General features: G+C 47.1%; 1 protein-coding gene across 1 annotated transcript; it reads right to left on the bottom strand.

The window, feature by feature from the left end:
* Nucleotides 1-2893: 2893 nt before the first annotated feature.
* On the bottom strand, nucleotides 2894-10404 carry LOC134467393 (uncharacterized). The gene is made up of 5 exons (XM_063221287.1): nucleotides 9469-10404; nucleotides 7562-7735; nucleotides 4073-6005; nucleotides 3615-3738; nucleotides 2894-3107 (listed from the first exon to the last, which is right to left on the bottom strand). The coding sequence occupies exons 1-5, from the start codon at nucleotides 9495-9497 to the stop codon at nucleotides 2902-2904; spliced, it is 2466 nt and encodes an 821-aa protein (XP_063077357.1). The 5' UTR covers nucleotides 9498-10404; the 3' UTR covers nucleotides 2894-2901.
* Nucleotides 10405-12077: the final 1673 nt, after the last annotated feature.

Below are 12077 nucleotides of genomic sequence, written 5' to 3' on the forward strand. Positions count from 1 at the left end.
TCCGCTCCGCAGACGTCTGTCCGTCGGCCCGTGACGTCACGGCCACTCATCCGTAAGTGGCTTTTACAGTACTACCCTGCATGCACCTGTCTGCCTCTCTAGCTGCTCCTCTGATGTCACAGAGAGCCAACCAGCCACTGCTGCTGAGTAAGGTCCAAACAGGTAGGGGAGGGGTGGACAGAGGGGGGGTGTGTGTGACAGAGGGGCGCTGGGGCGATGGGGAGCTGGCTGGCTGGCTGACTCATGTGCAGTCATAAAATGGAGAGAGAGAGAGAGAGAGAGAGAGAGAGAGAGAGAGAGAGAGAGAGAGAGAGAGAGAGAGAGAGAGAGAGAGAAGAGAGAGAGAGAGACAGAGGGAGGAAACAACAAGAGTGGAAGGAGAGGAGAGACAGTGAAGCTGTTTAAGTGTGTGTGTGTGTATGTGTGTGTGTGTGTGTGTGTGTGTGTGTGTGTGTGTGTGTGTGTGTGTGTGTGTGTGTGTGTGTGTGTGTGTGTGTGTGTGTGTGTGCGTGTGCGCGTGCGTGCATAGTGTGTGGAGAGAGGGGCAGGGGGGAGTGGAGTGGTACAGTCACTTTTTCCATGATCCCTAAGCCTGACTGACCGGATGAGACGAAAAACAAGTCAGAGCAGAGCAGAGCAGAGCATGAGCAGAGCGTATCACGGTTGCTTGTGTCATCATGACAACAGGACTGCCCTTTCACTTCACAAACGCAACCAGGGATCAGTGCCAGCATGGCACAGCTTTGGGGCACACACACACACACACACACACACACACACACACAACTAGGGTTCAGTGCCAGCATGGCACAGCGTTGGCACACAGTCAATAACACACACACACACACACACACACACACACACACACACACACACACACACACACACACGGCTCAGTGCCAGCTTGGTACATAGGCAGGTAGGCACACTCACCACTGTATCTTCAATTATCATCTATCTCTGTTTTTTCCACACACGCACGCACGCACGCACGCACGCACGCACGCACGCACGCACGCACGCACGCACGCACGCACGCACGCACGCACGCACACACACACACACACACACACACTGAATAACAGCATACCTTAGACAAAAGTGCACGCACACACAAGCTTGCACAGACACAATCACGCACAGACGCACTGAACACCATAACTCTGTTGTCTATAGTATATAGTTTATAGTAAGGTCTGGAGATCAGTTAGAAATCAACTGTACATATTTTGCAGGTACGTATATAGTTTATAGTAAGGTCTGGAGATCAGTTAGAAATCAACTGTACATATTTTGCAGGTACGTTCATCATGTAAAAGACAGAATCACATTAATTGTAAAATACATTTAATGCAAATAATATCATTCTATGTAGCAGACAAAGATAGATCACTCTCATATATAATACAATAAGTATTAAAAATGACTATCAGCAATGTCAACGTCGTCCGGAAGTAACAGTAAGAGAGCCCAACTGCTAGGATTTATGTGGAGTTGGTCTCTGCACTCCAAGAAAGAGAGGGGAATATCCAGTGGTGTAGTCTACGTAGAACGCGGGTATACGGAGTATACCCACTTCTACATTTCAGGGATTTCAGTATACCCACTTAAAATTGATTGTTCCACTGTTTTGAATAGCACAAATATATACAGTATACCCACTTCAAAAAATGCTCAAATATACAGTATACCCACCATAAAAAGTAGACTACACCACTGGGAATATCACCAATCCAGCTCAGATGTTACAAACTTAATTTAATTTATTACAGTGCCATAGATGTCCAAATGGTTTGTCCCTTGTACTTAAAATCAAGAATTCTCACATCTAAGCTGCTCGAACTATCCTCCCTTTCAAATCAGTTCTCTTCCATTGTCACACCAGACTGGGGTCATTCTGTGTGAAATCAGACACCTATGGGCTCCGACCAGCACAGATTTAATGAAACTTACTGGGCGTTTTTGTTGACAAGAGAGAATCCAAAAATTGCATTTGCACTAACGTGACACCAACGGTAAGAGAGAAACAGAAAGAAAGTGGTCGCACCTTGCATATAGTGTTTTGTATTGCAATAAAAGACAATATGTTAGGTGTGGCCTCTTGAAAAGCATTTGGCCAGCACCAGGGTTGCCAGATGGAAAATGCAGAATTATCGTATCAAAACCTCAAATTTATCGTTTTTGGGGGCTTTTTAGGAGGAAATTATCGTACAAGATCCAAATTGCTGTTTCAAGGCATCTAGATGAACTGAGTGACAACTCTGAAATTATCGTACATCATGCTTTTTTGATCGTACAGAGGACAAAATGGACAAAACTATGGCACAAATACGATAATTATCGTACATCTGGCAACACTGGACCAGCACCCTAAAAATCGAAGCATGTAGAGTGAAGTCAGCTCCAAGCTGAAAATCAGAAACAGACAAAAAAGAAGTCAGAATTGTCTGTTTTAAGTCTCTGATTTCACACATAATGGCCCATAGCTGTGTACAGAACTGCAGAGGAAGTCTTGTGCCCCGTGTACATCGGGAGCGACCAACGCGAATGAAGCGACGGAAGTCATTCATTCTCTATGGAGGGTGCGCGACCAGCGCTACCGGAGCGAATTCGCCAGGGGCGAAGCTTCTTGAGCGACCAGGGCGACTTTTGACGATTAAACTCAAGCTAATCTTAAGCGAATTCGCTATGACGCTGTTCGGCGAAAACCAATCGGAACGTTCATATCGAGGAATGTCACAGGCTGTCAAGACAGAGCCGTTATGTGATTAGCTGAATCAAACATGTCAGTGCAGCGTCCAGAGCGAATAAAACGAATTCATGGCGAAACTTCTTCAACTACCTCAGCTACCTGGTCGCGTTGGTAGCGCTTGATGTACACGGGGCATTGTTTTCCTCTCTCTACTCCAAATCCGAGTCTGTGATGTGTGTGATGGAGTAGGGGGAGCACTTGATCAAGTCCACATGACGCAAGGAGTCAGATCTGCCTGGCTGCAGATACGCAGGACCATCAGAAGTGTCCCACTGGGGAAAAGGATCGGCTTTCCTCAAAACAGGAAGAGACGATGACAACGCTGCCGCGGAGAAATCATCCTCCCACTCCAACTCTGTAGCAAGACAGTAGACAAAGACAACATATGGGTTGCACATAGCTATTTTTTTGTAATGTAATCTGTGGTTAAATTGACTTTCATAACAAGACAGAGCACTTCACACCCAGTGAGTATGTCGTTAAGCTAGTGAAAGTCAATGGATCCGTGTAGCATGTACTGTAGCATGCTACACAGAGCCATTGACTTTCACTAGCTTAGCGATATGCTCCCTCTTTTAACTTGTCTCAAAGCAACACAACGGCTTACATGATAAATAAGACACTTTACCACCTTTATAAACCTTGGCCAACGATTTTAACTGTATTAAGCCCCAAAATAGTGGCATACCCCTTTAATATTCATTTTGACTGTATCACTGCATCACTATAAATACTGAAGAAGAGCAAGTACTTTTAAGGTGCATGAAAAAGAAAGATTGGCGAATCAGCTTTTAAATATATTAAAAATTATGATATGAATTAAGCTTAATTCATTAAGATATGAAACCAGTAGCCTACTCACCATCTTCAACATCATGGATGTTCTCAGCTTCTGGTGAGAATGAGTCGGCATGACCACTGGTGGGTCTAGGCACACCGTTCTCCACCGGGGAACATGGGGGTCCTAATCCATGGGTGGGGGTTTCCTGTAGTGCACACAGGTGTCATACATGTTTTACACTGTTGATGTTTCACATCAATTTATTAGGGCAGAAGACTTTTCTTGCAAAGAGAAGCGTAGCCTCTTACTGCAGATGGGCCTGTTGACAGGCCTATTCACTCTTTGCTGAAAACACTCAACTACATGACAACAACATTGTTATGACAATACACAGAGTGTTAAGTAACCAATTAAGACTTGGCAATGCTTGTAGCAAGTTAAAAACTCTGATCATTGTTAGTTATCGGGTGGTGACTTCATGCATAAAAATGTGACGCACTGTACTTTAGGCCTTTACTCGGCTGCTTGAGGTTTCTTACCTTGTCAAAGAGGAAAACGGTGACCTCCTCACAGAAAGACACGCTCTTCTTCAGAGGCCTCCTGCTCTGGCCGTCTGAACATGACGACGCTGTAGAGTGGAGATGGAGATGGGGCTCCTCCTCCTGAGGGGTCCTTAGGCAGGCCGAAGCGCTCCATCGCCTGGTCCTCTCGATGGCTGACTCAGTCCCATCAACAGACACCACAAGCTTGCGTCGTGTGGATGACGTGTCAGGCGATGCGTCCGAGTCCATGACATCGTTGACATCTGGCCGTTCTGTTTCCATCGTGTCACGACTGCTGTTGTAGTGGTAGTTGGACAGCGTAGAAGACGCACCCGAGTCGAAAACATCATCGTTGACATCTGACCGTTCTGTCTCCACCACATCAGAACTGCTGTTGTATTGTTGGATGCTCTGGTTGGACAGTGTAGCAGACGCGTCCGCATCGATGACGCCATCGATGTCTGACCCTTCGGCCTCCACCACGTCATGACTGCTGTTGTCGTGGTGGATGTTGTGGGTGGACGACGTATCAGATACGTCCGAGTCGATGACGTCATCAATGTCTGATCCTTCGGCGTCCAGCACGTCATGACTGCTGTTGTCGTGGTGAATGTTGCGGGAGGGCGACATATCAGATACGTCCGAGTCGATGTCGATGACGTCATCAATGTCTGACCCTTCGGCCTCCACCACGTTACAACTGTTCTTGTAGTGGTGTATGTTGCGTAAGCGCCGGATTGTTGGGTCATCAAAGCTGTCTGCATCCAGCTCTTCTCCAGCTGTCAAAGAAGGATCACTTCTGCTAACCCCGGCGGTACAACAGGAAGAATTGGTGTCTTCTGGAGGGAACAGGATTGGGAGCATTGGGAGGAATGCCTCACAAGACAATGTGACGAAGTCAGGGAACAACGCTAAGCACGGCGACGTCACCATAGTCTTTGCATGACAAGGGTCATTAACTGTTGTCCTAAAGAAAATATCATTGTGACCGTAATCTTGACAAGTGATTTCCTCACTACAGAACATGAAGTTAGATTCAGCTGTGCTACACGCTAAGGTTCTGGGACGATTCAATGTTCCAAAATGGTTAGTGCAAGAGGTGTAGTTGTACATTAAGTTAGATTTAGCTGTACGACATTCTAAAGTTCTGGGACGAGGAAATATCCCACAATGGCTAGAGCATGAGGTTGGGTTGTATATACAGTGACAACAAGGAGCTAGCCTACTACAGCGCTGGGTGGACTTGGTGGAGCAAGCAGGTGGGACGACAGGCTGAACTTGAACAAACACGACAGGAAACGGGCCTCTGGTTCTCTTGAGACAACTAATGAGTCCACTTCCATGCTCGTCCCAACCTCCGAATGTCTCTCTGCTCTGACGAGCAGCTTGGAAGAGTATCGAGCTAAACTCCACCATATTGGCTGGAGAGTGCAAGTTCTTGTGGACCTCAGGCTTGAGACAACTGAGTCTAGTGGCCTCTGCAATGGCGTTTTTCAAGGGCAGTGACGTAACGCATGGGGAGATGAAGGTCTCCTCTCTGGTTGAGGTGTGACCTGCCGAAGTATACCTCGATAGCCAGTAGCAAGCTGTTGGGGCTGAAGATAGTGGGCCCATGCTCTGATGATCTCTTGCTCCAGTAGCATGCCATGATAGTCTGCAACAAGGTGTTGGGTTTGAGGCTAGTGGGCCCAAGGGGCATATGTTCTGATCTGCCATGGTGTACCCTGGTATCCTGCAGCAAGGCAGTGGGCTTGAAGCCAGTGGACCCGTGTTCTCATCTTCTATAGTGTACCCTGAGAGTGCGTACCAAGGTGTGGGGATGGCAGCCTGTAGCAAGGACTTAGGGATGGCAGAGCCATGTTGCTGGGTTTGAAGATGGACACCTGCTCTCTTCTCTTGTAGCAGCCATCTCCACCGGTGTCTGACACACCTGAGAATAGGGAACAAACACACAGTCATTGGCTTAATAGTGAAACAAAGCTTTTACCAGCAACGCCAAAGCTAAACATAGATTACTACATGGATTTTTGTTGGTCTTTTTCAACTTAATTTGACAGGATAGTGTGACAGGTGGACAGGAAGCGAATTGGGAGAGAGACAGGGAGGGGTCGGCAAAGGACCCGGGCCGGGAATCGAACCTGGGTCAGCCGCATGGCAGGTGTGTGCCCTACCGGTTGGCCATGGCAGGGCCAGACCTACATGGATTTACTTCTAGTCAGTAATGGATTTTTTTAAATGTAGTGTCAATTGGTATTATCTTTGTACACTATGAAGTTTGACACGCATAAAAAGGGAATGGGGTAGTCATGAGTGGATATTATCTGAAAACCCTCTGCTTTGTTTTGAGAACTGATGACCAGGAAATCCAGGGGAAGTACTGCACATTACTGACATTGTTATTTAACATAGACGCACATTATCAATGGCAACACCAAGCATCAATAATAAAGAGTGCTTTCTGATCCACTTAATGGACGTTAACTGAGGGGGCTTAGCTTCCAAGCAATGAACCATATCTTGTTTTTCGTTCCTTCCCTTCCGTTTTTCCATGCATCTACAGTACTGTGTGTAAAAAACATCCCACATAACACAAATTGTGGAGAAAAAAAAACCCTGACATGAAGCTAACCATAGTAACAGGTTGGCCTCAACAGCAGGTGTTGATCGGAATTTTCTACTGATGAAACGCCTGTGACGACTTCTTTCCCTCAAACAGGTCAGGTCCAGAAAAACAACGTGCCCCAAAGAACACGACTCAGCTCTTTTAGCTTTCAGACAATTTAACTTTGATGCAATCATTTCAGAATTTATCTATTATTTTCTCCTGCCCTCTCACCGTTTGGCCTGAATAAATATTAGCTGGTGGCATCACCAGATACGCAATAGGAAACATTTGCCCCTCGGTGGTCGCCTGGCAACCAGCCCTCAAATGGAAGGGGAGGAGGGAGGAGGGAACAGAGAAGGTGACTCAATGAATGACGATTTTTAGGGAGGTCTATATCTTCCCTTCTCTTACGCTCTCTCTCACTCTCTCTCTCTATCTTTCTTATCTATCCCTCTCTTTATCTTTTCCTTACTACACATCGTCCTCTGTCACACCAGCACTTAGAAATCTGACTTCTCCTCTCTCTCACAATTGCATGCTCATAAACTCTGCTCTCTGCTGCTCTCTCTCTCTCCCTCCCTCTCTCCCTCTCTCTCTCTCCCTCCCTCTCTCTCTCTCTCTCTCTCTCTCTCTCTCTCTCTCTCTCTCTCTCTCTCTCTCCCTCCCTCCCTCCCTCTCTCCCTCCCTCTCTCTCTCTCTCTCTCTCTCTCTCTCTCTCTCTCTCTCTCACTCTCTCTCTCTCTCTAACTATAACTATAATATAACTATAAATCTATTGTAAACTAAACTACATAATTTCTCATCAGATGATTTCAGTGGTTTCAGGGGAGGGGGAATTAAAAACACCTTTAAACACACCACTTGTAGACTGCAGTACTTACCATGTGTGTGAGTCAGGGCCAGAGGTGTGTGTCAGGGAGCTGGCCTGACTAATCTGCTCTGTCTTCTCCATGGGGTTTAGCACCTCACTGTCCGACAGGTGTGGCACTGGCTCTGGGTTTAGGGGGGAGACGACGCCCCTCCTCCATAGATCACACAGTGGAGACTCCCACATCCTTTGAACACGCAGACGCAAACACACACACAAACACACGCGCACGCACGCGCACGCAGACGCACGCACACACGCGCACGCACACACACACACAGGGCCGGATTAATGCATAGGCTAGATATGGCTGCAGCCTAGGGGCCCCCACTTGCCAGGGGGGGGGCCCAGATTGGTCAAAAGTGAAAAATGCAGAATTGTGACAGGATGCAACAGGCCTATTGAAAAATGCATCTGTCATGTTGAGTACAGTACACGTAATTATGACACTAAGTAAATTTGCCGCAAAAATTTGCTTTCCCGGGGGCCCCACATCAACTTGTAGCCTAGGGGCCCCAGGCCATCTTAATCCGGCCCTGCACACACACACATCATTAATTAATCACCAACAAAGGCAGTTCATCAACAGGCCACAATCTGTTTATTTTGTCTAAACAATCCCAAATAAATCAGCCCACACCTAAGATCACACTGGTAATGTGTCAATAAATCCTTAAAGGTGAGAATGAATCCCTTTCCATATAATGTTTTAAATTACTTTCATTTCATGGGTGGGAAAGGGGCAGGGGGTTGGATGCGTGGGTTAAGTTGATTGGGGAGTAAAAAAAACTTATGGTATGTAAACATTTATAAACATATGGTAAAAAGGGGAAATAACATACTATGGATGCATTAGAGCAGGGGTCCCCAACCTTTCTGGGTCTGAAGGCTACCAAGGGCTACCCGAGGGCTACTGAGGGCTACCCGAGGGCTACCCGAGGGCTACCCGAGGGCTACCCGAGGGCTACTTTTGTTCAAAATCCTCTATTGATGTCTTGGTATCATTCTCAAATCACTATTATTGAATGATAATTTGCTTATAGGTTATAAAGAACAAATAATCTCATATTTAAATAAACATTAACTGTGACTAAAATCTGGTAGTCGTCACTGTTTACTAACATCCTTGGTGGGCACCTCAGAAGCTCCTGGAGGGCTACCTGGAGCCCGCGGTCACAACGTTGGTGACACCTGCATTAGAGTAACGGTTTGATAACCAGCCATTCATTTACGTATGTGTACAGTAAAGCAACCTATATTCCACTCGTCTTTCAGCGATTCATCAACTTGGTGCAGCTTTATCACCCTCTCTGAGCTTTACTAAATAACTAGAGGAGCAGGGCACCCCTCTGTTATTCTGAGGCCAATCCATTCACAACCACTAGGGTAACCAAAATGATGAATGGGAAAAGAATGTATTGTTGCTTTAAATGTTAACCTGGTAGCTTTTTATTTGACTCTTCCAACTGTTACATGACTGCATGCAAAGACTGGATTACATTTCCAAAAAGGAATGAGTTTTCGAATCATGTTTTACATGACACTGCATAACGTAGGCTTTCCAATCATGATAGTCACTCACATGTCTCTGATACCGGCTAACCTCCCATGCACCTTGACTGACAAATATTCGGGGGGAAACACTGTAGCTGTTTTTTTTACAGTATGTTTATAATTAGCTACTTACGTAATGTTTTTTGTCACTTGGGAGACTGGCCCATGTCAAATGCCCTCCTAACTCATTGTCAACCCAGTTACAACTGGCCTTATTTTTGGAATTCACAAGGCTAAAAGAATCTCCACAGACATTCTCTCTTAACAACGACAGTCAAAAAAGGGCCTTGACTGGTCAGGGTCATGACACTGACGGCAACAACTGAAACCGGAGAGCAAGAAAGATGAGGCTTATACGGGGCTTACCACACATTCATCGGATTGGCTGGCTCCATCCTCCTGACCACGCCTCCAGGAAGTCCCAGAGAAGCCGTGCACAGAAGTGGCAGCACCTACAGGGTCCTTTCTAATACCCTGACTCCCGTCCTGCCTTGCTCCCTTGCCTGCTTGTGGCCTCGTGATGACGTCACTGACGCCAGAGGTGTATTTCAATATCTCACAAAAGCGCAATTCTAATGTCATTTTCAGTCAGGATGGTGAATGAAGAATTAGCCTCATTGTCATCGACTTTCAAATCTCTTTGAGACTTCGTCTGACCAAGAGCATAACAATTAACATTTCCCAAATGGCATTTCCCAAAAGGCCTCCCTTGGTTTGCAAATGTTTGTCTGCTTCCCAACAAAGTGGGAGGAGCTCCTGTATTTGTGGGAACTCAGAAAGTACTTGCATTGACTCTTGACCTGACTGGTAGCAACGCTGAAGCTGTTGCGTCACTAGGAGGGCACAGCCTGGCTAATGAAGAATAGTCCGCCAAAAGCTTTTGTGGCTAAGCCGGCAGTGGGGAAACGTTATTGTTTTCTCCACGTAGGCGGCAGGGCATCAGGGAAACGGGAGGCCACAAGCACAGGCCGATCATGGGAATCTGTATATTGGAAAGAACCTACATCAGAGATTCTTTAAGTATGGAGATATGCCAACATAATAGGTTTCTATGGGCACCTAACATGACCAGGTTCCGGTCTGCCTAAAGGGGCGTGTCATAATGCTCCTAGCATTGAATAGAACAGTCCTCAGGTCTGCCTAGGTCTGCCTAAAGAGGGATTTCCCCCCCAATAATAGAACCCGGAAACAATGGGCCAATGGAACCTCTCTCTCTCTACTCTCTCTGCCTACATTCTCCCAGACAGTCATCACATGTGTTCATCTCAGATGACCGGTGTGCTCATAGAGGCAAGGAGCTTGCACTGTAAAAGAGTGTAAAAACATGAGGCATTTAACATAACTACTACATGTAAACTACTATTAACCAGCCTATGTATGATAATACAAATACACAAAACACACTAAGAGAGTGGCTTATGAGAGTAATATTTCTTCATTACCTAACCCAGTGGTTCTCAAACTTTTCTTTGAAGAAACGCCCCCTTGACCTCATCGCAAGCCTCCCAACGCCCCCTTGACATCATCATAACACTAACAACGCCCAAAACATTAAATTAACTAATGCCCCCCATTGGCAACTAAGCAGCGCTCCCTCTCAGCTGTACCATTCTCAACGCCCCCCTAGAGCTCCCCAATGCCCCCTGGGGCCCTGTACCATCCCCGTTGAGAAACACTAACCTAACCACTACAGTAAATAGATTGCATAGTATCATAGTTGCATTACATTGATTTGGTGGATGTCTTGAAATGCTTTCCTTTCGCTCTCTCTCTGTCTCTCTTTTCTTCCCCCCAGTCCATGCTTACTCCTCTCCCCCCATACTATCTCTTTCTATCTCTTGCCCCTCTCTCTGCCTACCCCCATCTTCCTCTCTCTCTCTCTCTCTCTCTCTCTCTCTCTCACCTCGTCGTGATGGTCCAGTACAGTGCTGCAGCCCCCTTACCTGTCCTGTCCTGTCCTGTCCTGTCCTGTGCTGTGCTCCTGTCTCCTCAGCACCTCCAGGGCTGCGTCACATCACGTCATCGTCATGGCAATGGGGGGATCATCACCAGCCATCAGCTGTGCAGTGCAGTGCAGTGCAGTGCAGTGCAGTGTTGGCTCGTCCTGGCGCAGTGTGTACGCTCGGAGTCGGATGAATCCGGAAGGAGGAAGAGAGGAGAAACAGGACGACGAGGGCTGACGATGAGGATGACGAAGAGAGAGGGAAGGCAGAAGAGAGAGGGAACGCATGAGAGAGAGGGAACGCAGGAGAGAGAGGGAACGTATGAGAGAGAGGGAACGCAGGAGAGAGAGGGAAGGCAGAAGAGAGAGGGAACAGAAGAGAGAGGGAACGCAGGAGAGAGAGAGAGAACGCAGGACCCAAGGGGAAAAGGAGAGAAGGGAAACAGCAGGGAAGAGCTGGGTTAGGCTAATGCAGACAGGCTACACAGATGGATCAATAGTTTGTATAATATGACAGAGGTTTCCTCTCTCTCTCTCTCTCTCTCTCTCTCTCTCTCTCTCTCTCTCTCTCTCTCTCTCTCTCTCTCTGTCTTTCCCTTTCACACACACAAGCAAGTGAATTATCTGACTCTCTCCTCTCTCTCTCTCTCTCTCTCACACACACACACACACACACACACACACACACACACACACACACACACACACACACACACACACACACACACCTCCCGCCTCTAGCACCAGGAGTGTTGGTTGGCAGGCTGGCTGGCTGGCAGAGGGCACTGAGTGCAGTGCATCCATTCGACTGCAGTGACAGTCAGATAGAGCGATGCTGCCCCAGAGGGCCAGACTCTCGCCACAGCTGCGCCAGAGAGAGTAGAGAGAGAGAGGTTCCATTGGCCCATTGTTTCCTGGTTCTATTATGGCCCCCCTTAGGCAGACCTAGGCAGACCTAAGCACTGTTCTATTCATTGTAGGAGCATTATGACCCGCCCCTTTAGGCAGACCGGAACCTGGTCGCTTTAGGTGC

Source organism: Engraulis encrasicolus, chromosome 17 (assembly GCF_034702125.1).
Source record: "Engraulis encrasicolus isolate BLACKSEA-1 chromosome 17, IST_EnEncr_1.0, whole genome shotgun sequence".
NCBI lineage: Eukaryota > Metazoa > Chordata > Actinopteri > Clupeiformes > Engraulidae > Engraulis > Engraulis encrasicolus.

Bases quoted from the DNA above. Each gene is read 5' to 3' on its own strand.
- LOC134467393 (XM_063221287.1), bottom strand. From the start codon at position 9,497: ATGGAGCCAGCCAATCCGATGAATGTGTG. The intron at 6,006-7,561 runs GTAAGTACTGCA...CCCTATTCTCAG, and splicing joins GGCCCTGACTCACACACATG to GTGTGTCAGACACCGGTGGA. The intron at 3,739-4,072 runs GTAAGAAACCTC...TGTGCACTACAG, and splicing joins CCGTTTTCCTCTTTGACAAG to GAAACCCCCACCCATGGATT.